This window comes from Oncorhynchus clarkii, chromosome 23, assembly GCF_045791955.1.
Source record: "Oncorhynchus clarkii lewisi isolate Uvic-CL-2024 chromosome 23, UVic_Ocla_1.0, whole genome shotgun sequence".
In the NCBI taxonomy this organism is placed as follows: Eukaryota; Metazoa; Chordata; class Actinopteri; order Salmoniformes; family Salmonidae; genus Oncorhynchus; species Oncorhynchus clarkii.
In genome coordinates this window covers 59,787,045-59,813,637 of record NC_092169.1, presented here as the reverse complement: position 1 = coordinate 59,813,637, position 26,593 = coordinate 59,787,045, and the positions used below count along the sequence as shown (strand labels likewise).

At 48.7% G+C, this 26,593-nt stretch overlaps 1 protein-coding gene across 1 annotated transcript in view; it reads right to left on the bottom strand.

Moving 5' to 3' along the window:
* Positions 1-26,593, bottom strand: part of LOC139381772 (carboxypeptidase X (M14 family), member 2) — a 102,655-nt gene that overhangs the window by 23,333 nt on the left and 52,729 nt on the right. The window contains exons 4-9 of the mRNA XM_071125524.1: positions 25,200-25,339; positions 15,581-15,665; positions 13,047-13,197; positions 9,301-9,389; positions 2,272-2,395; positions 1,954-2,150 (exon numbers count right to left, since the gene is read on the bottom strand). Of these exons, the coding sequence (XP_070981625.1) occupies positions 1,954-2,150; positions 2,272-2,395; positions 9,301-9,389; positions 13,047-13,197; positions 15,581-15,665; positions 25,200-25,339 (786 nt within the window). The remainder of the gene's footprint in view (positions 1-1,953; positions 2,151-2,271; positions 2,396-9,300; positions 9,390-13,046; positions 13,198-15,580; positions 15,666-25,199; positions 25,340-26,593) is intronic.

Below are 26,593 nucleotides of genomic sequence, written 5' to 3'. Positions count from 1 at the left end.
GATGCAATGTTAGCTAGCTAGTTTAGCCTGCTCAAACACCTGGCTCAAACGGAGAGGGATGCAATGTTAGCTAGCTAGTTTAGCCTGCTCAAACACCTGGCTCAAACGGAGAGGGATGCAATGTTAGCTAGCTAGTTTAGCCTGCTCAAACACCTGGCTCAAACGGAGAGGGATGCAATGTTAGCTAGCTGGTTTAGCCTGCTCAAACACCTGGCTCAAACGGAGAGGGATGCAATGTTAGCTAGCTAGTTTAGCCTGCTCAAACACCTGGCTCAAACGGAGAGGGATGCTATGTTAGCTAGCTAGTTTAGCCTGCTCAAACACCTGGCTCAAACGGAGAGGGATGCAATGTTAGCTAGCTAGTTTAGCCTGCTCAAACACCTGGCTCAAACGGAGAGGGATGCAATGTTAGCTAGCTAGTTTAGCCTGCTCAAACACCTGGCTCAAACGGAGAGGGATGCAATGTTAGCTAGCTAGTTTAGCCTGCTCAAACACCTGGCTCAAACGGAGAGGGATGCTATGTTAGCTAGCTAGTTTAGCCTGCTCAAACACCTGGCTCAAACGGAGAGGGATGCAATGTTAGCTAGCTAGTTTAGCCTGCTCAAACACCTGGCTCAAACGGAGAGGGATGCAATGTTAGCTAGCTAGTTTAGCCTGCTCAAACACCTGGCTCAAACGGAGAGGGATGCTATGTTAGCTAGTTGGAACTGGAACACTTCCAAATGCAAATGAATTACTTAAAAATCATACAATGTGATTTTCTGGATTTTTGTTTTAGATTCCGCCTCTCACAGTTGAAGTGTACCTATAATAAAAATTACAGACCTCTACATGCTTTGTAAGTAGGAGAACCTGCAAAATTGGCAGTGTATCAAATACTTGTTCTCCCCACTGTATATATACTTAATAAAAATATGTATATTAGGGATTGAAAATTATGCAGATCATTACGTTGATGGAAGCTACAATCTACCTGCAATATTAACATCCTAAAGTGAAAAAACATCCTAGATCAGCTAGATGAAGGCAAGAGAGTGCCAGGCGGTATTGAATGTGTCCTTGATTACTCTAATTTCTCTTGACGCTTGATTCATAGTGTAGGTTGTAGCAACCTACAATGAACATTGCAGTATCATGTAGTAGCCTAAACACTGCTACATTTTATTTATTATTATTTTTTTTGAATTTTACCCCAATTTCGTGGTATCCAATTGTTGTAGTAGCTACCTACCTAGCTATCTTGTCTCATTGCTACAACTCATTGCTACAACTCCCGTACTGGCTCGGGAGAGACGCATCGGGAGAGACGCATCCAGGAGAGACGCATCCAACCCGGAAGCCAGCCGCACCAATGTGTCGGAGGAAACACCGTGCACCTGGCAACCTTGGCTAGCGCGCACTGCGCCCGGCCCGCCACAGGAGTCGCTGGTGCGCGATGAGACAAGGAGATCCCTACCGACCAATCCCTCCCTAACCCGGACGACGCTAGGCCAATTGTGCGTCGCCCCACGGACCTCCCGGTCGCGGCCGGTTACGACAGAGCCTGGGCGCGAACCCAGGGACTCTGATGGCACAGCTGGCACTGCAGTACAGCGCCCTTAACCACTGCGCCACCCGGGAGGCATATCACTGTTACATTGAACTGGGTGAATGGAATATGAGCGACAGTTATCCAATATGCTGTAATAGAAATAAGGAAGGAGTCACCCTCCTTCATCCTAAACGACACCAGCCGCCACTGGAATCCCTGGAGAGGATGCTTTGAACTTCTGACTTTGAAGAGGAGAATCTTTCATCTGACGATCACATGGCTGACAAGCAAAAGACCCTCCACACGTGTCCCAGAAGAGTCAGTTGTATCCGTGGTATGTTTCAGTACAGCCATAATGATGGAGTCAATATTTGTAATATCAGCTGTGGGGTTTTGGGCGTCTTTCGGACACGCACACCTACCACTTCAAGGGCTTTGTCGTACCCGTCGGGGTTGACGGAGGGGAGCAGGTGTATCCTGGTCTCGTGCACCAGGTGACGTATCCGTGGGCTACCCGACAGGTACTCCTGACACATGAACTGCATCAGCAGCAGGAGCAGCTCTCGGCCCAGCACCTCGTTACCATGGGAACCGGCCGTGTAGCGGAACTCTGGTTCACCTGGGAGAGGAGGGAGGGAGGGGGAGGGACAGGGAGGGAGGGAGGGAGGGAGGGAGGGAGGGAAACCACGTTCACCAAACCACTTGAACCCAGAGAACTTTACTTCAAGGAATGGTCTTACCTGGTTCATGCTCTCCGGGGTTGTCTGAGATCTCGATGGCGTAGAGTTTCTGTCCGCTGTGACTCTTGCCGATGTTATAGATCCTTGTGATGTTGGGGCACATCTCATTAACCACCTTCATCAGCTGTAGAGCCAGTAGAGAACACCTCATTAATCACCTTCATCGGCTGTAGAGCCAGTAGAGAACACCTCATTTATCACCTTCATCAGCTGTAGAGCCAGTAGAGAACACCTCATTAATCACCTTCATCGGCTGTAGAGCCAGTAGAGAACACCTCATTAATCACCTTCATCGGCTGTAGAGCCAGTAGAGAACACCTCATTAATCACCTTCATCGGCTGTAGAGCCAGTAGAGAACACCTCATTTATCACCTTCATCAAATGTAGAGCCAGTAGAGAACACCTCATTAACCACCTTCATCGGCTGTAGAGCCAGTAGAGACAACCTCATTAACCACCTTCATCGGCTGTAGAGAACACCTCATTAATCACCTTCATCGGCTGTAGAGCCAGTAGAGAACACCTCATTAACCCCTTTCATCAGCTGTAGAGAACACCTCATTAATCACCTTCATCGGCTGTAAAGCCAGTAGAGAACACCTCATTAACCACCTTCATCGGCTGTAGAGAACACCTCATTAACCACCTTCATCGGCTGTAGAGCCAGTAGAGAACAAGAGTCCCAGAGCTTTCAGTAGGCCTTTCACATGGCGAAATTGATTTCAGATATGATGTCTCGCAGCTTACTTAGCGGGCTACCACTTTCCTCCCGATTCTGCCCATACCTGGGGCCAACTCTGCCTTGCTAGCACACGTGACTGCCCTCCTGCCCTCCTGAAGCTTCTCACCCCAAGCGAAAGGCTAACTATTCGCCGGCTCTATAAGGGGGACACTAAAGGCTGAGGAGTTAATTTCACACATCCCCCCATGAGCTACAACAGCATCACTCCACTGTGATAATGTAATATATTTTTTAGCATATAACGCATTACCTAATGTTTCATTTTCATAACAAGACTCTAATAAAGTACATTGTTACCATTTAAATGTTTATTGGTTTAAACTGGCTCTCTCCAGAGCATAGACTGGGTTCCTCCATTTTACTGTAAGGCATGCTAAACTGGCTCTCTCCAGAGCATAGACTGGGTTCCTCCATTTTACTGTAAGCCATGCTAAACTGGCTCTCTCCAGAGCATAGACTGGGTTCCTCCCTTTCGCTTACAGTGTCTGCCCAGCATTACTCTGTGGTGTAGTGCAGTGTCTGCCCAGCATTACTCTGTGGTGTAGTGCAGTGTCTGCCCAGCATTACTCTGTGCTACAGAGTAGTGTCTGCTAAGCATTACTCTGTGGTGTAGTGCAGTGTCTGCCCAGAATTACTCTGTGGTGTAGTGCAGTGTCTGCCCAGCATTACTCTGTGGTGTAGTGCAGTATCTGCCCAGCATTACTCTGTGGTGTAGTGCAGTATCTGCCCAGCATTACTCTGTGGTGTAGTGCAGTATCTGCCCAGCATTACTCTGTGGTGTAGTGTTGCCAGCATTACTCTGTGGTGTAGTGTCTGCCCATCATTACTCTGTGGTGTAGTGTCTGCTCAGCATTACTCTGTGGTGTAGTGCAGTATCTGCCCAGCATTACTCTGTGGTGTAGTGTCTGCTCAGCATTACTCTGTGGTGTAGTGTTGCCCAGCATTACTCGGTGGTGTAGTATAGTATCTGCCCAGCATTACTCTGTGGTGTGGTGTAGTGTCTGCCCAGCATTACTCTGTGGTGTAGTATCTGTGTCACGTTCTGACCTCTATTTCTGTTGTTTTGTATTTATATAGTATGGTCAGGGCGTGAGTTGGGTGGGCAGTCTATGTTTATTTTTCTATGTTTTGGGGCATTTCTATGTTTTCGGCCTAGTATGGTTCTCAATCAGAGGCAGGTGTCATTAGTTGTCTCTGATTGAGAATCATACTTAGGTAGCCTGGGTTTCACTGTGTGTTTGTGGGTGATTGTTCCTGTCACTGTGTTTGGTGTCACAGGATAGGACTGTTTTGCGTTTTCACATTTCTTGTTTTTGTTAGTTTGTTCATGTGTAGCGATTTATTAAAACATGAATAACCACCACGCTGCGCTTTGGTCCGCTTCTCTTCCTCCTACAGACGAACGCCCTTACAGAATCACCCACCTACCAAGGACCAAGCGGCGTGGTAAACAGAGGCAGCAGCAACAGCAGCAGCAGGAGCAACAGCAGCAAAAGCAGCAGCAGGAGGAGCGACTGGTGCAGCAGGAGCAACAGCAGCAGCAGGAGAAGCGACTGGTGCAGCAGGAGCAACAGCAGCAGCAGGAGAAGCGACTGGTGCAGCAGGAGCAACAGCAGCAGCAGGAGAAGCGACTGGTGCAGCAGGAGCAACAGCAGCAGCAGGAGAAGCGACTGGTGCAGCAGGAGCAACAGCAGCAGCAGCAAAAGCAGCAGTGGGAGAGGCTGCACTACTTGGAGAAATGGACTTGGGAGGAGATTCTAGACGGGAAAGGACCCTGGGCAGAGCCAGGAGAATATTGCCGCCCCAAGGCCGAGCTGGAGGCAGCAAAAGCAGAGAGGCGGCATTATGAGGAACTAGCACGGCAGAGCGGATGGAAGCCCGAGAGTCACCCCCAAAAATTTCTTGGGGGGAGGCACAGGGAGAGTGTGGCAGAGTCAGGAGTCAGACCTGAGCCAACTTCCCCCGTTTATCGTGAGGAGCCAAGGAGGAGCTCAGAACCAGAGCTGGTGTTGGAGGTGAGCGAAGCAGAGACTGTGAAGGAGTTAATGGGGAAATTGGAGGAGAGTGATATGAGGGACTTGCTGGTTTGGTGCATGAGGCACGACATTCGCCCGACGGAGCGTGTCAGGGATTTAATGGCACCGGGGTCAGCTCTCCATACTCATCCTGAGGTGCGTGCGAGGGGTCTGGTGAAGACTGTGCCAGCCTCACGCACCAGGCCTCCTGTGCATCTCCCTAGCCTTGCACGTCCTGTGCCATCTCAGCACTACAGTGCTCCTAGCAGTGCTAACTGTGGCGGGCGTGGTGCTGGTCAGGCACCGTGTTATGCAGTTGTGCGCACGGTGTCCCCAGTACGCGTGCTTAGCCCGGTGCGCTACATCCCAGCTCCCCACATCTGCCGGGCTAGGGTCAAGATCCAGCCAGGGCGGTTGGTGCCAGCCCTGCTCTCAAGATCTCCAGTACGCCTTCACGGCCCGGTCTATCCGTCACCACCTCCACGCACCAGCCCTCCGGTGGCAGCCCCCCGTACCAGGCTGTCTCTCCGGCCCATCCTTACAGGGGCTTCCTCCTCTCCAGCGCTGCCGGAGCCTCCCACCTGTCCGGCGCCTCTGCCGGAGCCTCCCGCCTGTCCGGCGCCTCTGCCGGAGCCTCCCGCCTGTCCGGCGCCTCTGCCGGAGCCTCCCGCCTGTCCGGCGCCGCTGCCGGAGCCTCCCGCCTGTCCGGCGCCGCTGCCGGAGCCTCCCGCCTGTCCGGCGCCGCTGCCGGAGCCTCCCGCCTGTCCGGCGCCGCTGCCGGAGCCTCCCGCCTGTCCGGCGCCGCTGCCGGAGCCTCCCGCCTGTCCGGCGCTACCAGGGCCTTCCTTTTCTCCAGCGTTGCCGGAGCTTCCCGTCTGCCCAGCGCCAGCTGAGCTTCCCGTCTGCCCAGCGCCAGCTGAGCTTCCCGTCTGCCCAGCGCCAGCGGAGCTTCCCGTCTGCCCAGCGCCAGCTGAGCTTCCCGTCTGCCCAGCGCCAGCTGAGCTTCCCGTCTGCCCAGCGCCAGCTGAGCCTCCCGTCTGCCCAGCGCCGCCAACGCCGCCCGTCTGCCCAGCGCCGCCAACGCCGCCCGTCTGCCCAGCGCCGCCAGCGCCGCCCGTCTGCCCAGCGCCGCCAGCGCCGCCCGTCTGCCCAGCGCCGCCAGCGCCGCCCGTCTGCCCAGCGCCGCCAGCGCCGCCCGTCTGCCCAGCGCCGCCAGTGCCGCCCGTCAGCCAGGGGCCGCCAGTGCCGCCAGTCAGCCAGGGGCCGCCAGTGCCGCCAGTCAGCCAGGGGCCGCCAGTGCCGCCAGTCAGCCAGGGGCCGCCAGTGCCGCCAGTCAGCCAGGGGCCGCCAGTGCCGCCAGTCAGCCAGGGGCCGCCAGTGCCGCCAGTCAGCCAGGGGCCGCCAGTGCCGCCAGTCAGCCAGGGGCCGCCAGTGCCGCCAGTAAGCCAGGGGCCGCCAGTAAGCCAGGGGCCGCCAGTGCCGCCAGTCAGCCAGGGGCCGCCAGTAAGCCAGGGGCCGCCAGTGCCGTCAGTCAGAAGTGGGGTCTGTCCCGAGCTGCTATCGCCCCTCTGTCCCGAGCTGCTATCGCCCCTCTGTCCCGAGCTGCTATCGCCCCTCTGTCCCGAGCTGCTATCGCCCCTCTGTCCCGAGCAGCTGCCCCTCTGTCCCGAGCAGTTGTCCCTCTGTCCCGAGCAGCTGCTTCACCTCTGTCCCGAGCTGCCCCTCTGTCCAGTGGGGTCATTGAGAGGGGTGGCCATGGTGAGTAAGCCAGGGAGGCGGACAATAAGGCGGACTAAGACAATGGTGAAGTGGGGTCCGCGTCCCGCGCCAGAGCCGCCACCGCGGACAGACGCCCACCCAGACCCTCCCCTATAGGTCAAGGTTTTGCGGCCGGAGTCCGCACCTTTGGGGGAGGGTACTGTCACGTTCTGACCTCTATTTCTGTTGTTTTGTATTTATATAGTATGGTCAGGGCGTGAGTTGGGTGGGCAGTCTATGTTTATTTTTCTATGTTTTGGGGCATTTCTATGTTTTCGGCCTAGTATGGTTCTCAATCAGAGGCAGGTGTCATTAGTTGTCTCTGATTGAGAATCATACTTAGGTAGCCTGGGTTTCACTGTGTGTTTGTGGGTGATTGTTCCTGTCACTGTGTTTGGTGTCACAGGATAGGACTGTTTTGCGTTTTCACATTTCTTGTTTTTGTTAGTTTGTTCATGTGTAGCGATTTATTAAAACATGAATAACCACCACGCTGCGCTTTGGTCCGCTTCTCTTCCTCCTACAGACGAACGCCCTTACAATCTGCCCAGCATTACTCTGTGGTGTGGTGTAGTGTCTGCCCAGCATTACTCTGTGGTGTAGTATAGTATCTGCCCAGCATTACTCTGTGGTGTAGTGTTGCCCAGCATTACTCTGTGGTGTGGTGTAGTGTCTGCCCAGCATTACTCTGTGGTGTAGTATCTGCCCAGCATTACTCTGTGGTGTGGTGTAGTGTCTGCCCAGCATTACTCTGTGGTGTAGTGTAGTTTCTGCTCAGCATTACTCTGTGGTGTAGTGTAGTATCTGCCCAGCATTACTCTGTGGTGTAGTATCTGCCCAGCATTACTCTGTGGTGTAGTGCAGTGTCTGCCCAGCATTACTCTGTGGTGTAGTGTAGTATCTGCCCAGCATTACTCTGTGGTGTAGTATCTGCCCAGCATTACTCTGTGGTGTAGTGCAGTGTCTGCCGAGCATTACTCTGTGGTGTAGTGTAGTATCTGCCCAGCATTACTCTGTGGTGTAGTGTAGTGTCTGCCCAGCATTACTCTGTGGTGTAGTGCAGTATCTGCCCAGCATTACTCTGTGCTGTAGTGTAGTGTCTGCTCAGCATTACTCTGTGCTGTAGTGTAGTGTCTGCTCAGCATTACTCTGTGGTGTAGTGTAGTGTCTGCCCAGCATTACTCTGTGGTGTAGTGTAGTGTCTGCCCAGCATTACTCTGTGGTGTAGTGCAGTATCTGCCCAGCATTACTCTGTGCTGTAGTGTAGTGTCTGCTCAGCATTACTCTGTGGTGTAGCGTCGTGTCTGCCCAGCATTACTCTGTGGTGTAGTACAGTGTCTGCCCAGCATTACTCTGTGGTGTAGTGTCTGCTTAGCATCACTCTGTGATGTAGTGCAGTGTCTGCCCAGCATTACTCTGTGGTGTAGTGTCTGCCCAGCATTACTATGTGGTGTAGTACAGTGTCTGCCCAGCATTACTCTGTGATGTAGTACAGTGTCTGCCCAGCATTACTCTGTGGTGTAGTGTCTGCCCAGCATTACTCTGTGGTGTAGTGTCTGCCCAGCATTACTCTGTGGTGTAGTGCAGTGTCTGCCCAGCATTAGTTAGTGATGTAGTGCAGTGTCTGCCCAGCATTACTCTGTGGTGTAGTGCAGTGTCTGCCCAGCATTACTCTGTGATGTAGTGCAGTGTCTGCCCAGCATTACTCTGTGGTGTAGTACAGTGTCTGCCCAGCATTACTCTGTGGTGTAGTGTCTGCCCAGCATGACTCGGTGGTGTAGTACAGTGTCTGCCCAGCATTACTCGGTGGTGTAATGCAGTATCTGCCCAGCATTACTCTGTGGTGTAGTACAGTGTCTGCCCAGCATTACTCTGTGGTGTAGTACAGTGTCTGCTCAGTATTACTCTGTGGTGTAGTATAGTATCTGCCCAGCATTACTCTGTGGTGTAGTGTAGTATCTGCCCAGCATTACTCTGTGGTGTAGTGTAGTGTCTGCCCAGTAATACTCTGTGGTATAGCGTAGTGTCTGCCAGCATTACTCTGTGGTGTAGTGTCTGCCCAGCATTACTCTGTGGTGTAGTGCAGTGTCTGCCCAGCATTACTCTGTGGTGTAGTGTAGTGTCTGCCCAGCATTACTCTGTGGTGTAGTGTAGTGTTGCCCAGCATTACTCTGTGGTGTAGTGTAGTGTCTGTCCAGCATTACTCTGTGGTGTAGTGCAGTGTCTGCCCAGCATTACTCTGTGGTGTAGTGTAGTGTCTGCCCAGCATTACTCTGTGGTGTAGTGTAGTATCTGCCCAGCATTACTCTGTGGTGTAGTGCAGTGTCTGCCCAGCATTACTCTGTGGTGTAGTGCAGTGTCTGCCCAGCATTACTCTGTGGTGTAGTGTAGTGTCTGCCCAGCATTACTCTGTGGTGTAGCGTAGTTTCTGCCAGCATTACTCTGTGGTGTAGTGTCTGCCCAGCATTACTCTGTGGTGTAGTGCAGTGTCTGCCCAGCATTACTCTACTTACATGCCTCATCTCTTTGTAGCTGTGATGTTTGAAGTCCAGGTTGTCTGTTGTTGTGATCTCATTCCGTCTGTGGTAATAGTTCTGTGAGTCTGACAACAAACACATCCCATATCAAGTCATTGAACAAATCACTATATCGACAACAGTATATGTGTCAACTGAAGAGCTAGATAGGAATTATAAGTGAAATAATCTGTAAACCATTGTGGAAAAATGACTTGTGTCATGCACAAAGTAGATGTCCTAACCGACTTGCCAAAACTATAGTTTGTTAACAAGACATTTGTGGAGTGGTTGAAAAACTAGTTTTAATGACTCCAACCTAAGTGAATGTAAACTAGTTTTAATGACCCCAACCTAAGTGTATGTAAACTAGTTTTAATGACTCCAACCTAAGTGTATGTAAACTAGTTTTAATGACTCCAACCTGAGTGTATGTAAACTAGTTTTAATGACTCCAACCTAAGTGTGTGTAAACTAGTTTTAATGACTCCAACCTAAGTGTATGTAAACAAGTTTTAATGACTCCAACCTGAGTGTATGTAAATTAGTTTTAATGACTCCAACCTGAGTGTATGTAAACTAGTTTTGTAAACTATTAAGCTTAATTAATAGGTTATAACCACTTAAAGGGTGCGGCCATTGTGTGGGTTTATATAATCGTTTCCTATTAAGCTTAATAGGTTATAACCACTTAAAGGGTGTGGCCATTGTGTGGGTTTATATAATCGTTTCCTATTAAGCTTAATTAATAGGTTATAACCACTTAAAGGGTGCGGCCATTGTGTGGGTTTACATAATCGTTTCCTATTAAGCTTAATAGGTTATAACCACTTAAAGTGTTTCTGCGTAATAGGGCTCCACATTATTCTATCCATGTGTGTAACAGTATAACTTTAGTCCGTCCCCTCGCCCCATACCCGGGCTCGAACCAGGGACCCTCTGCACACATCGACAACAGTCACCCACGAAGCATCGTTACCCATCGCTCCACAAAAGCCGCGGCCCTTTGCAGAGCAAACGGGGAACCAGTACTTCAAGGTCTCAGAGCGTGTGACGTCAACGATTGAAACGCTATTTAGCGCGCCACCACCGCTAACTAAGCTAGCCCGTTTCACATCCGTTACACTAGCACCACCGCTAACTAAGCTAGCCCGTTTCACAAGCACCACCGCTAACTAAGCTAGCCCGTTTCACGTCCGTTACACCAGCACCACCGCTAACTAAGCTAGCCCGTTTCACATCCGTTACACCAGCACCACCGCTAACTAAGCTAGCCGTTTCACATCCGTTACACCAGCACCACCGCTAACTAAGCTAGCCCATTTCACATCCGTTACACCAGCACCACCGCTAATTAAGCTAGCCGTTTCACATCCGTTACTCTAGCACCACCGCTAACTAAGCTAGCCCGTTTCACATCCGTTACACAAGCACCACCGCTAACTAAGCTAGCCCGTTTCACATCCGTTACACCAGCACCACCGCTAACTAAGCTAGCCCGTTTCACATCCGTTAAACTAGCACCACCGCTAACTAAGCTAGCCGTTTCACATCCGTTACACTAGCACATCCGCTAACTAAGCTAGCCCGTTTCACATCCGTTACACTAGCACCACCGCTAACTAAGCTAGCCGTTTCACATCCGTTACACTAGCACCACCGCTAACTAAGCTAGCCCGTTTCACATCCGTTACACTAGCACCACCGCTAACTAAGCTAGCCGTTTCACATCCGTTACACTAGCACCACCTCTAACTAAGCTAGCCCGTTTCACATCCGTTACACCAGCACCACCGCTAACTAAGCTAGCCCGTTTCACATCCATTAAACTAGCACCACCGCTAACTAAGCTAGCCGTTTCACATCCGTTACACTAGCACATCCGCTAACTAAGCTAGCCCGTTTCACATCCGTTACACTAGCACCACCTCTAACTAAGCTAGCCCGTTTCACATCCGTTACACCAGCACCACCGCTAACTAAGCTAGCCCGTTTCACATCCGTTACACCAGCACCACCGCTAACTAAGCTAGCCCGTTTCACATCCGTTAAACTAGCACCACCGCTAACTAAGCTAGCCGTTTCACATCCGTTACACTAGCACATCCGCTAACTAAGCTAGCCCGTTTCACATCCGTTACACTAGCACCACCGCTAACTAAGCTAGCCGTTTCACATCCGTTACACTAGCACCACCGCTAACTAAGCTAGCCCGTTTCACATCCGTTACACTAGCACCACCGCTAACTAAGCTAGCCGTTTCACATCCGTTACACTAGCACCACCTCTAACTAAGCTAGCCCGTTTCACATCCGTTACACCAGCACCACCGCTAACTAAGCTAGCCCGTTTCACATCCGTTACACCAGCACCACTGCTAACTAAGCTAGCCCGTTTCACATCCGTTACACCAGCACCACCGTTAACTAAGCTAGCCCGTTTCACATCCGTTACACCAGCACCACCGCTAACTAAGCTAGCCCATTTCACATCCGTTACACTAGCACCACCGCTAACTAAGCTAGCCCGTTTCACATCCGTTACACCAGCACCACCGCTAACTAAGCTAGCCCCTTTCACATCCGTTACACCAGCACCACCGCTAACTAAGCTAGCCGTTTCACATCCGTTACACCAGCACCACCGCTAACTAAGCTAGCCCGTTTCACATCCGTTACACATGGTAACATATCCGGTCTTATTGTTTATCTTTCCCCTGTATTGTTCACGGTCTTATCGACTTGTGGTAATACAGCGTCTTGTAGGCCTACATGCTACCCATACACCACCCCCCTGTCTCAGTTTATTAGGTACACCACCCCCTTGTCTACTACTGCCATTCACCTTAATACACTGAGGCCACTGGTCAGTTTATTAGGTACACCATCCCCTGCAGTTACACACATAGCAGTTATCAGATAGAATCACACAGTACACACAGCAGTTACCTAGTAGAATCACACAGTACACACAGCAGTTACCTAGTAGAATCACACAGTAAACACAGCAGTTACCTAGTAGAATCACACAGTACACACAGCAGTTACCTAGTAGAATCACACAGTACACACAGCAGTTACCTAGTAGAATCACACAGTACACACAGCAGTTACCTAGTAGAATCACACAGTACACACAGCAGTTACCTAGTATAATCACACAGTACACACAGCAGTTACCTAGTAGAATCACACAGTACACACAGCAGTTACCTAGTAGAATCACACAGTACACACAGCAGTTACCTAGTAGAATCACACAGTACACAGCAGTTACCTAGTAGAATCACACAGTACACACAGCAGTTACCTAGTATAATCACACAGTACACACAGCAGTTACCTAGTAGAATCACACAGTACACACAGCAGTTACCTAGTAGAATCACACAGTACACACAGCAGTTACCTAGTAGAATCACACAGTACACACAGCAGTTACCTAGTAGAATCACACAGTACACACAGCAGTTACCTAGTAGAATCACACAGTACACACAGCAGTTACCTAGTAGAATCACACAGTACACACAGCAGTTACCTAGTAGAATCACACAGTACACATAGCAGTTACCTAGTAGAATCACACAGTACACATAGCAGTTACCTAGTAGAATCACACAGTACACACAGCAGTTACCTAGTAGAATCACACAGTTCACACAAAGCAGTTATTGGGTAGAATCAGACAGTTACACACAGCAGTTGCCTAGTAGAATCACACAGTACACACATAGCAGGTACCTGGCATGGGACATCCCAGGATCTCCACTCTCATACAGATGCTGCCACGGTTGAACCAGGAACGAGGGTTGACCCTGATGTACCGAGCCACGGCAGCCACAGGAAACATGTTCAAAACAGGGATCTCTTTCTCCTTGTTACCAATGAAGATCTACTGAGACAAGCAGATGTTGAGCAACACAGTGAATAAGAGACTAGGGATCGGGAGTTGGCATATGGTACAGTACATCTATGGACCATGGTAATACAGTACATCTATGGACCATGGTAATACATCTATGGACCATGGTAATACATCTATGGACCATGGTAATACATCTATGGACCATGGTAATACAGTAATCTATTGACCATGGTAATACATCTATGGACCATGGTAATACAGTACCATCTATGGATCATGGTAATTCTTACTTAGATGACGCTAATGACATTGGAATCTGATCAATATGATCCAAGAAACAAACTCTTCCAGAATGTTCCGACAAAGTGTGAACTGCTGTAACTACTATGGCTCAATGATCTCCATCCCAATCATATCTATTGATCTCCATCCCAATCATATCTATTGATCTCCATCCCAATCAGATCTATTGATCTCCATCCCAATCATATCTATTGATCTCCACCCCAATCATATGTATTGATCTCCACCCCAATCATATCCATTGATCTCCATCCCAATCATATCTATTGATCTCCATCCCAATCATATCTATTGATCTCCACCCCAATCATATCTATTGATCTCCATCCCAATCATATCTATTGATCTCCACCCCAATCATATCTATTGATCTCCATCCCAATCATATCTATTGATCTCCACCCCAATCATATCTATTGATCTCCACCCCAATCATATCTATTGATCTCCATCCCAATCATATCTATTGATCTCCACCCCAATCATATCTATTGATCTCCATCCCAATCATATCTATTGATCTCCACCCCAATCTTATCTATTGATCTTCACCCCAATCATATCTATTGATCTCCACCCCAATCATATCTATTGATCACCACCCCAATCATATCTATTGATCTCCATCCCAATCATATCTATTGATCTCCATCCCAATCATATCTATTGATCTCCATCCCAATCATATCTATTGATCTCCATCCCAATCATATCCATTGATCTCCACCCCAATCATATCCATTGATCTCCATCCCAATCATATCTATTGATCTCCACCCCAATCATATATATTGATCTCCACCCCAGTCATATCTATTGATCTCCACCCCAATCATATCTATTGATCTCCACCCCAATCATATCTATTGATCTCCACCCCAGTCATATCTATTGATCTCCACCCCAATCATATCTATTGATCACCACCCCAATCATATCTATTGATCTCCACCCCAATCATATCTATTGATCTCCACCCCAGTCATATCTATTGATCTCCACCCCAATCATATCTATTGATCACCACCCCAATCATATCTATTGATCTCCTTCCCAATCATATCTATTGATCTCCGTCCCAATCATATCTATTGATCACTATCCCAATCATATCTATTGATCTCCACCCCAATCATATCTATTGATCTCCATCCCAATCATATCTATTGATCTCCATCCCAATCATATCTATTGATCTCCACCCCAATCATATCTATTGATCACCACCCCAATCATATCTATTGATCTCCATCCCAATCATATCTATTGATCTCCATCCCAATCATATCTATTGATCACTATCCCAATCATATCTATTGATCTCCATCCAAATCATATCTATTGATCTCCATCCCAATCACATCTATTGATCTCCATCCCAATCATATCTATTGATCTCCATCCCAATCACATCTATTAATCACCATCCCAATCATATCTATTGATCTCCATCCCAATCATATCTATTGATCTCCATCCCAATCATATCTACTGATCTCCACCCCAATCATATCTATTGATCTCCATCCCAATCATATCTATTGATCTCCATCCCAATCATATCTATTGATCTCAACCCCAATCATATCTATTGATCTCCATCCCAATCATATCTATTGATCTCCATCCCAATTATATCTATTGATCACCACCCCAATCATATCTATTGATCTCCATCCCAATCATATCTATTGATCTCCATCCCAATCATATCTATTGATCACCACCCCAATCATATCTATTGATCACCACCCTAATCATAGCTATTGATCTCCACCCCAATCATATCTGTTGATCACCACCCCAATCATATCTATTGATCACCACCCCAATCATATATATCGATCTGCACCCCAATCATATCTATTGATCACCACCCCAATCATATCTATTGATCACCACCCCAATCATATATATCAATCTGCACCCCAATCATATCTATTGATCACCACCCCAATCATATCTATTGATCACCACCCCAATCATATATATTGATCTGCACCCCAATCATAGCTATTGATCTCCACCCCAATCTATTGATCCAATCATAGCTATTGATCTCCACTCCAATCATATCTATTGATCATGATCTCAGCTAGCTACTCACCAGGTCTTGTGATCCATTCTTCAGAGTGACCCAGGTGTGACTGTCGTTGCTCACAAGGACCTTGTATGATGTCACCCAGTCGCTCCTAAAACGTGGGAGGAGAGAGAAAGTCAAGAAAGTGTAAGAAGAAGAAGGAATTAGTTGAAAGTGTTCAAAGCCGAGCTGTTCCACGCTGGACTGACGTACACAGTGTCCATATTAGGAAGCAAACGTCCATGGAAGCTGTGTCAGAGTCACTAGGAGTTGGTGTCTTTTCCTAATACGGACACCATACATTTCTTAAAGTGAACTTAACTACAGGTGACAACTTTACAGTACAGATGTAGGATCATACTTTGATCAATCTTTTGTTGCTGAGAATTTTCCAGCAACGCAGGAAACGCAGATGAGATTTGTGATTTACATCAATTCTCTGAAAACCCCAAAATAACACACGGTTAATATTGCACTTTTCATGTAGCCTACTTTTGTCCAGCTAATAGCTTAACCACCGATCAAGCAACATTATGGACTAAACGGTCAAATGCTGTTACTGCATTGTTTTTTTTTGCGAAAATATAGGTCAAATTATGATCCTATACCTGTAGCTAATCCACTAGGTAACAAAAAATATAATACGATCCATACCAGTAGATTTCAAATGTACTACGCCAAAATATATGTAAACATCTTCAGAGATCTTGTCCATATGAACATGTATACCGTTCTGAACCAGAACCATCCCAGCTTGTTCTACTTACAGTAACTGTCTCCTTCTGGGACCAATGACAAGAGACACGCACGCACGCACGCACGCACGCACGCACGCACGCACGCACGCACGCACGCACGCACGCACGCACACACGCACGCACGCACACACACACACACACACACACACACACACACACACACACACACACACACACACTTCCATCAGAAACGATTGCTTGTGAGTGCCTTTAATATTGTAAAATATTACTGTTCTCTGATATTTAATTCATGGGTTTTAAATGTGTATGATTTGTTTGTTTTTTGCAAACGCTATACAGATGTTGTATCTTAATTTGAGCCAGTTTGCTATAGCAGGAAAATAATCCTGCAACAGGAAATGTGAATTATTATGTGGATTATAATTAACGGACATTTTTATCGTCACGTTTGTCGTAAGAACTGGACCAAGGCGACTAAGACATTTATAGGGGTTGATACGTTTTTCATTACGGCAAAGTCTGACATTTCAAACTTTAGAAGCCTTTTAAAAACTCAAATACACTACATGTTTGCATTCTCAGCAACAAACGGAGTGATCAAATTAAGATCCTCCATCTGTCTGTCCATTGTTTAGCTGGAATGGAACATTTGTATCCTGTATATTTGACTGATATGTGGTTGTCTAACCTAGCTATCTTACTCTGGATAAGAGCATTTGCTAACTTACTCAAATGTAAAATTTAAATGTGTCACGATCGTCGATAGGAACGGACCAAAACGCAGCGTCGAGTTGAGTTCCACATACTTATAGAGTGAAACTACAAAAAAATAAATAAACATAACAGGAACGTGAAAGCTGTAGTGCTCAAAACACAAACGATATCCCACGATGCAGGTGGGAACAAAGGACAACTTAAGTATGATCCCCAATTAGAGACAACGATAATCAGCTGCCTCTAGTTGGGAACCATACACACACACCAACATAAAAATATAACGACTAGAACACCCCCGAGTCACGCCCTGACCTAAAACACCATAGAGAACCCCGAAGGGCTCTCTATGGTCAGGGCGTGGCAGTACCCCTCCCCCCCAAAGGTGCGGACTCCGGCCGCAAAACCTGAAACCAGATGGGGAGGGTTTGGGGGGGGGGGGGGGGGGGGGTGACTAGCGTCGGTGGCGGCTCCGGTGTGGGTCTTAGCAACCCGCCCAGACCACGGATCCAGCCATGGAGCAGGACTAGACGCAGTGTCTGGACTGGGCACCGGCACAGAGGAGGACTCTGGCCATGGAGCAGGACTGGGCACTAGCACAGAGGAGGACTCTGGCCATGGAGCAGGACTAGACGCAGTGTCTGGACTGGGCACCGGCGCAGAGGAAGGCTCTGGCCATGGAGCGGGACTGGGCACCAGCGCAGAGGAGGACTCTGGCCATGGAGCAGGACTGGGTACCAGCGTAGAGGAGGACTCTGGCCATGGAGCAGGACTGGGCACCTGCGCAGAGGAGGACTCTGGCCATGGAGCAGGACTAGACGCAGTGCCTGGACTGGGCACCAGCGCAGAGGAGGACTCCAGCCATGAAGCGGGACTGGGCACCGGTGCAGAGGAAGGCTCTGGCCATGGAGCTGGGTTGGACACCATGCCTAAACTGGGCACCGGCGCAGAGCTCTGCCATTGGGATGGGTTGGACACCGTGCCTAAACTGGGCACCGGCGCAGAGGAAGGCTCTGGCCATGGAGCGGGACTGGGCACCTGCGCAGTTGCACTGGACTGATGACACGCTCCTCAGGGCGAGTGTGGGGAGCAGGCACAGGACGTACCGGGCTGTGGAGGCGCACCGGTAGGCCTGGTGCGTGGAGCCGGCACAGGTTTCACCGGACTGATGACACGCTCTTCAGGGCGAATGTCGTGCAGAATACATCTAAGCAACATATCTCTCTGTTCTCTCTCCTCCACACACACACACACACACACACACACACACACACACACACAAGCGGTACGGTAGCCGTCTCCTGGATAAAGATATCGACCCTGAGCCCGGGGTGAACGTATGGGGTGATGAGTAGCTGTAGGAATCCCCCAGTCCTGCTAATTAAAACACTCTTACAATCAGACCTTTTCTAAATCTGGCACCATTATCATAGACAGATACCAGTTACAATAGAGCGAGGTCACTACAGAAATATCATCTGTCTTTTCCTAAAGCCCCCTGTGTCTTTCTTATGTGCTCTATAACTCCAGATCAGCAGCTGGAGACGACTTGGGAAGGAAATGACAAAGGGGCGCTTTCTCAGCTCACCCCCCCCCCCCCCCCCCCCGCCTCCAAATCTGAAAATAACAAGCAGTTTTCTGAGAGAGCCATTAATTAATAAGAGCCTCCTTTTTCCAGCTAACCAGTACAAAGGGCAGATGGGGTCAAATACGACCACGGGCTGCTGGGGAGAGTAGGGAGATTCTAACGGACGATGTGATCATCAGCAGAAAGAGAGTTAAATGGTTCTTCTTCACCAAACCAAAACAAGGGAATTTAATTTGCTTAAAAACTGTCAGTTGACGACACTCTGTTAAGTAGGTTTACTTCGATGTGCTTTCCTCGTTGGTCTATTTCAGTGGAAGAGTACTTGCTGTTTGAGTATATTATATTACGGTTAGCATTGTGCTAAAGTGGCTAAACGTGATGATATTGTTCACCAGCTTTATACAGGGACCCCTGTAGGCCTGATGCTGCCTGAGAACAATGTTCTCCTTCATTAACCAATGAGGTCATTGGCTCACTGGTGTCTTGTCAGGACGTTGTGGTGTCTTGTCAGGACGTTGTGGTGTCTTGTCAGGACGTTGTGGTGTCTTGTCAGGACATTGCGATGTCTTGTCAGGACGTTGTGGTGTCTTGTCAGGACATTGTGGTGTCTTGTCAGGACGTTGTGGTGTCTTGTCAGGACATTGAGGTGTCTTGTCAGGACATTGTGGTGTCTTGTCAGGACATTGTGGTGTCTTGTCAGGACATTGAGGTGTCTTGTCAGGACATTGAGGTGTCTTGTCAGGACATTGAGGTGTCTTGTCAGGACATTGTGGTGTCTTGTCAGGACATTGAGGTGTCTTGTCAGGACATTGAGGTGTCTTGTCAGGACATTGTGGTGTCTTGTCAGGACATTGTGGTGTCTTGTCAGGACATTGAGGTGTCTTGTCAGGACATTGAGGTGTCTTGTCAGGACATTGTGGTGTCTTGTCAGGACATTGTGGTGTCTTGTCAGGACATTGAGGTGTCTTGTCAGGACATTGAGGTGTCTTGTCAGGACATTGTGGTGTCTTGTCAGGACATTGTGGTGTCTTGTCAGGACATTGAGGTGTCTTGTCAGGACATTGTGGTGTCTTGTCAGGACATTGTGGTGTCTTGTCAGGACATTGTGGTGTCTTGTCAGGACATTGTGGTGTCTTGTCAGGACATTGAGGTGTCTTGTCAGGACATTGTGGTGTCTTGTCAGGACAATGTGGTGTCTTGTCAGGACATTGTGGTCTCTTGTCAGGACAATGTGGTGTCTTGTCAGGACAATGTGGTGTCTTGTCAGGACATTGTGGTGTCTTGTCAGGACATTGTATGTTATTTTTATTTAATTAATATAAAATATATATATATATTTTTTATTTTTTACTTATTTTTTAAGTCAGAACTTTTTTCATTTCTTAAATATGTTAAAATTCTATCTTAGGTTAAGTGTTAAGGTTAGGTTAAGGGTTAATTTAGGGGTTTAGGGTTAGGCATTAGGTTTAGGTTTGTGATTATGTCCAAGGTTTAGGGTTCGGGAAAATAGGATTTTGAATGGGAATACATTTTTACTCCCTGTGTGTGTGTGTGTGTGTGTGTGTGTGTGTGTGTGTGTGTACGTGCACGTGCGGGTGTGTGTGTGTGTGTTAATCCACCACAGCTGATTAAGGGCTGGGCTGCTGCTGAGGGAAGCAGGGCTTTTACTGCTGCTCTTTAATTACTTGTTTCTTTTCATTCTTATTCTTATTTGTATTTTTTAAACTATGGGCTTGTAAGTAAGTAGGTAGGTTGGGACTGGAGGACAGATTCCCTTCATAGGCTGGTGAAGCTGAGACTTATGGGATGCCAGGAAGACATGATGAGACCTGTCATTTACGACACCTCAGTCTCAGACTCCAAAAAAAGCTTCCAGAGAAAAGGTTTCTCAGAGGAGGATTAAAATATGACTCAAAGACAATCTGATTGGCACATACATTTTTGGGGGGGGGGTTGCTTAGTATATTTTCTGTCACGTGTGAAATGGAAATATGTTTGCTGCATATCCCAACTCCCTCTGAGACACCCTCAGAGACTGGGGTCACGATCAGGGTCAGACATTATCAACAGACTGGGGTCAGCGACAGACTGGGGTCACGGTCAGACATTACCAACAGACTGGGGTCACGGTCAGATATTATCAACTGACTGGGGTCATGGTCAGACATTATCAACAGACTGGGGTCACGGTCAGGGTCAGACATTATCAACAGACTGGGGTCATGGTCAGACATTATCAACAGACTGGGGTCACGATCAGGGTCAGACATGATCAACAGACTGGGGTCAGGGTCAGACATTATCAACAGACTGGGGTCACGGTCAGGGTCCGACATTATCAACAGACTGGGGTCACGGTCAGGGTCAGATATTATCAACAGACTGGGGTCACGGTCAGGGTCAGATATTATCAACAGACCGGGGTCAGGGTCAGACATTATCAACAGACTGGGGTCAGCTACAGACTGGGGTCACGGTCAGACATTACCAACAGACTGGGGTCACGGTCAGATATTATCAACAGACTGGGGTCATGGTCAGACATTATCAACAGACTGGGGTCACGGTCAGGGTCAGACATTATCAACAGACTGGGGTCATGGTCAGACATTATCAACAGACTGGGGTCACGGTCTGACATTATCAACAGACTGGGGTCACGGTCAGGGTCAGATATTATCAACAGACTGGGGTCACGGTCAGGGTCAGATATTATCAACACACCGGGGTCAGGGTCAGACATTATCAACAGACTGGGGTCATGGTCAGGGTCAGACTTTATGAACAGACTGGGGACACGACTAGGGTCAGACATTATCAACAGACTGGGGTCATGGTCAGGGTCAGACATTATCAACAGACCGGGGTCAGGGTCAGATATTATCAACAGACTGGGGTCACAACCAGGGTCAGACATTATCAACAGACTGGGGTCACGGTCAGGGTCAGATATTATCAACAGACTGGGGTCACGGTCAGGGTCAGACATTATCAACAGACTGGGGTCACGGTCAGGGTCAGATATTATCAACAGACTGGGGTCACGGTCAAGGTCAGACATTATCAACAGACTGGGGTCACGGTCAAGGTCAGACATTATCAACAGACTGGGGACACAACTAGGGTCAGACATTATCAACAGACTGGGGTCATGGTCAGGGTCAGACATTATCAACAGACTGGGGTCACGGTCAGGGTCAGACATTATCAACAGACTGGGGTCACGGCCAGACATTATCAACAGACTGGGGTCACGGTCGGGATCAGACATTATCAACAGACTGGGGTTAGGATCAGACATTAACAACAGACTGGTGTCACCATCAGGGTCAGACATTATCAAAAGACTGGGGTCACGGTCAGGGTCAGACATTATCAACAGACTAGGGTCACGACCAGGGTCAGACATTATCAACAGACTGGGGTCACGGCCAGACATTATCAACAGTCTGGTGTCACGACCAGGGTCAGACATTATCAACAGACTGGGGTCACAGTCAGGGCCAGACATTATCAACAGACTGGGGTCATGGTCAGGGTCAGACATTATCAACAGACTGGGGTCAGGATCAGCCATTATAAACGGACTGGGGTCACGGTTGGGATCAGACATTATCAACAGACTGGGGTCAGGATTAGACATTATCAACAGACTGGGGTCACGGTTGGGATCAGACATTATCAACAGACTGGGGTCACAATCAGGGTCAGACATTATCAACAGACTGGGGTCAGGATCAGACATTATAAACAGACTGGGGTCACAATCAGGGTCTGACATTATCAACAGACTGGGGTCACGATCAGAGTCAGACATTATCAACAGACTGGGGTCAGGATCAGATAGTATAAACAGACTGGGGTCAGAATCACGGTCAGACATTATCAACAGACTGGGGTCACGGTCGGGATCAGACATTATCAACAGACTGGGGTTAGGATCAGACATTAACAACAGACTGGTCTCACCATCAGGGTCAGACATTATCAAAAGACTGGGGTCACGGTCAGGGTCAGTCATTATCAACAGACTAGGGTCACGACCAGGGTCAGACATTGTCAACAGACTGGGGTCACGGCCAGACATTATCAACAGTCTGGGGTCACGACCAGGGTCAGACATTATCAACAGACTGGGGTCACGACCAGGGTCAGACATTATCAACAGACTGGGGTCATGGTCAGCGTCAGACATTATCAACAGACTGGGGTCACAATCAGGGTCAGACATTATCAACAGACTGGGGTCAGGATCAGACATTATAAACAGACTGGGGTCACAATCAGGGTCTGACATTATCAACAGACTGGGGTCACGATCAGAGTCAGACATTATCAACAGACTGGGGTCACAGTCAGGGTCAGACATTATCAACAAACTGGAGTCAGGATCAGATATTATAAACAGACTAGGGTCAGAATCACGGTCAGACATTATCAACAGACTGGGGTCACGGTCGGGATCAGACATTATCAACAGACTGGGGTTAGGATCAGACATTAACAACAGACTGGTGTTACCATCAGGGTCAGACATTATCAAAAGACTGGGGTCATGGTCAGGGTCAGTCATTATCAACAGACTAGGGTCACGACCAGGGTCAGACATTATCAACAGACTGGGGTCACGGCCAGACATTATCAACAGTCTGGGGTCACGACCAGGGTCAGACATTACCAACAGACTGGGGTCACAGTCAGGGTCAGACATTATCAACAGACTGGGGTCACGACCAGGGTCAGACATTATCAACAGACTGGGGTCATGGTCAGGGTCAGACATTATCAACAGACTGGGGTCAGGATCAGACATTATAAACAGACTGGGGTCACGGTTGGGATCAGACATTATCAACAGACTGGGGTCAGGATTAGACATTATCAACAGACTCGGGTCACGGTTGGGATCAGACATTATCAACAGACTGGGGTCACAATCAGGGTCAGACATTATCAACAGACTGGGGTCAGGATCAGACATTATAAACAGACTGGGGTCACAATCAGGGTCTGACATTATCAACAGACTGGGGTCACGATCAGGGTCAGACATTATCAACAGACTGGGGTCACAGTCAGGGTCAGACATTATCAATAAACTGGGGTCAGGATCAGATATTATAAACAGACTTGGGTCAGAATTACGGTCAGACATTATCAACAGACTGGGGTCACGGTTGGGATCAGACATTATCAACAGACTGGGGTCACAATCAGGGTCAGACATTATCAACAGACTGGGGTCAGGGTCAGACATTATCAACAGACTGGGGGTCAGGGTCACGGTCAGACATTATCAACAGACTGGGGTCACAGTCAGGGTCAGATATTATCAACAGACTGGGGTCACGGCCAGATATTATCAACAGACTGGGATCACGGTCAGACATTATCAACAGACTGGGGTCACGGTCAGGGTCAGATATTATCAACAGACTGGGGTCACGGTCAAGGTCAGACATTATCAACAGACTGGGGACACGACTAGGGTCCGACATTATCAACAGACTGGGGTCATGGTCAGGGTCAGATATTATCAACAGACTGGGGTCAGGATCAGACATTATCAACAGACTGGGGTCACGGTCAGGGTCAGACATTATCAACAGACTAGGGTCACGACCAGTGTCAGACATTATCAACAGACTGGGGTCACGGCCAGACATTATCAACAGTCTGGGGTCACGACTAGGGTCAGACATTATCAACAGACTGGGGTCACAGTCAGGGTCAGACATTATCAACAGACTGGGGTCACGACCAGGGTCAGACATTATCAACAGACTGGGGTCACGGTCAGACATTACTAACATACTGGGGTCAGGGTCAAGGTCAGAGATTATCAACAGACTGGGGTCAGGGTCAGACATTACCAACATACTGGGGTCAGGGTCAAGGTCAGACATTATCTACAGACTGGGGTCACGGTCAGACATTACCAACATACTGGGGTCAGGGTCAGACATTACCAACATACTGGGGTCAGGGTCAAGGTCAGACATTATCAACAGACTGGGGTCAGGGTCAGACATTACCAACATACTGGGGTCAGGGTCAAGGTCAGACATTATCAACGGACTGGGGTCAGGGTCAGACATTACCAACATACTGGGGTCAGGGTCAAGGTCAGACATTATCAACAGACTGGGGTCAGTATCAGACATTATCAACAGACTGGGGTCAGGGTCAGACATTACCAACAGACTGGGGTCACGGTCAAGGTCAGACATTATCAACAACGAACCCTGAGCAATTACAATGAAGTGGGGTCAAGGTCAGGGTCTGCAGCTGATTGTCCAGGGGCATGGGGTCAAGGGGTCAAGGTCAGGGTCTGCAGCTGATTGTCCATGTAGGTCAAGGGACATAAATGTTAAGCTGCGGTAAATATATTTTAATCCAATTTGACGGAGTCGCGCTACCTGACTTAAGACAATGAAGAGGGATAGTACTCACTACTCAGCCAAGAGAGAGAGAGAGAGAGAGAGAGAAAGAGAGAGAGACAGAGAGAGAGAGAGAGAGAGAGAGAGAGAGAGACAGAGAGAGAGAGACAGAGAGAGAGAGACAGACAGACAGACAGACAGACAGACAGAGAGACAGACAGACAGACAGTTGAGTTGATACTCACGACCAGAGAGAGCTCCTTCCCTGTGTGATGACCCCTGTGAACTTGGTCAGCCTTCTGGCGTCCACCTCCAGCCACTGCAGGGGGTCGTTCCTCCCAGCACACCAGGCTCCATCGTAGAGATCATCATCATACAGGCCAGCCTAGCAGAGGATTTAGAAAGGGGTTCCAAGTCGTTTATAAACTGTAATAAATAGTTGTGACACATTACAGAGGGTGGTTCCTCCCAGAGGCCTAGCAGAGGATTTAGAAAGGGGTTCCAAGTCGTTTATAAACTGTAATAAATAGTTGTGACACATTACAGAGGGTGGTTCCTCCCAGAGGCCTAGCAGAGGATTTAGAAAGGGGTTCCAAGTAGTTTATAAACTGTAATAAATAGTTGTGACACATTACAGAGGGTGGTTCCTCCCAGAGGCCTAGCAGAGCGAGACAATGGCTTCCTTAGGCTAAGGCAAGGCTATGGGACTGTAATGATGCACTTCCTCCACACCAGGGTGGTGGGACTGTAATGATGTACTTCCTCCACACCAGGGTGGTGGGACTGTAATGATGCACTTCCTCCACACCAGGGTGGTGGGACTGTAATGATGTACTTCCTCCACACCAGGGTGTTGGGACTGTACTCACCTGCTCTGTCTAGGTCTACCTGTACTCACCTGCTCTGTCTAGGTCTACCTGTACTCACCTGCTCTGTCTAGGTCTACCTGTACTCACCTGCTCTGTCTAGGTCTACCTGTACTCACCTGCTCTGTCTAGGTCTTCCTGTACTCACCTGCTCTGTCTAGGTCTACCTGTACTCACCTGCTCTGTCTAGGTCTACCTGTACTCACCTGCTCTGTCTAGGTCTACCGGCTCTGTCTAGACCTACCTGTACTCACCTGCTCTGTCTAGACCTACCTGTACTCACCTGCTCTGTCTAGGTCTACCTGTACTCACCTCCTCTGTCTAGGTCTACCTGTACTCACCTCCTCGGTCTAGGTCTACCTGTACTCACCTGCTCTGTCAAGGTCTACCTGTACTCACCTGCTCTGTCTAGGTCTACCTGTACTCACCTCCTCTGTCTAGGTCTAACTGCTCTGTCTAGGCCTACCTGCTCTGTATAGGCCTACCTGCTCTGTCTAGGTCTACCAGCTCTGACTAGGTCTACCTGCTCTGTCTAGGCCTACCTGCTCTGTCTAGGTCTACCTGCTCTGTCTAGGTCTACCTGTACACACCTGCTCTGTCTAGGTCTACCTGCTCTGTCTAGGTCTACCTGCTCTGTCTAGGTCTACCTGTACTCACCTGCTCTGTCTAGGTCTACCTACTCTGTCTAGGCCTACCTGTACTCACCTGTTCTGTCTAGGTCTACCTGTACTCACCTGCTCTGTCTAGGTCTACCTGCTCTGTCTTGGTCTACC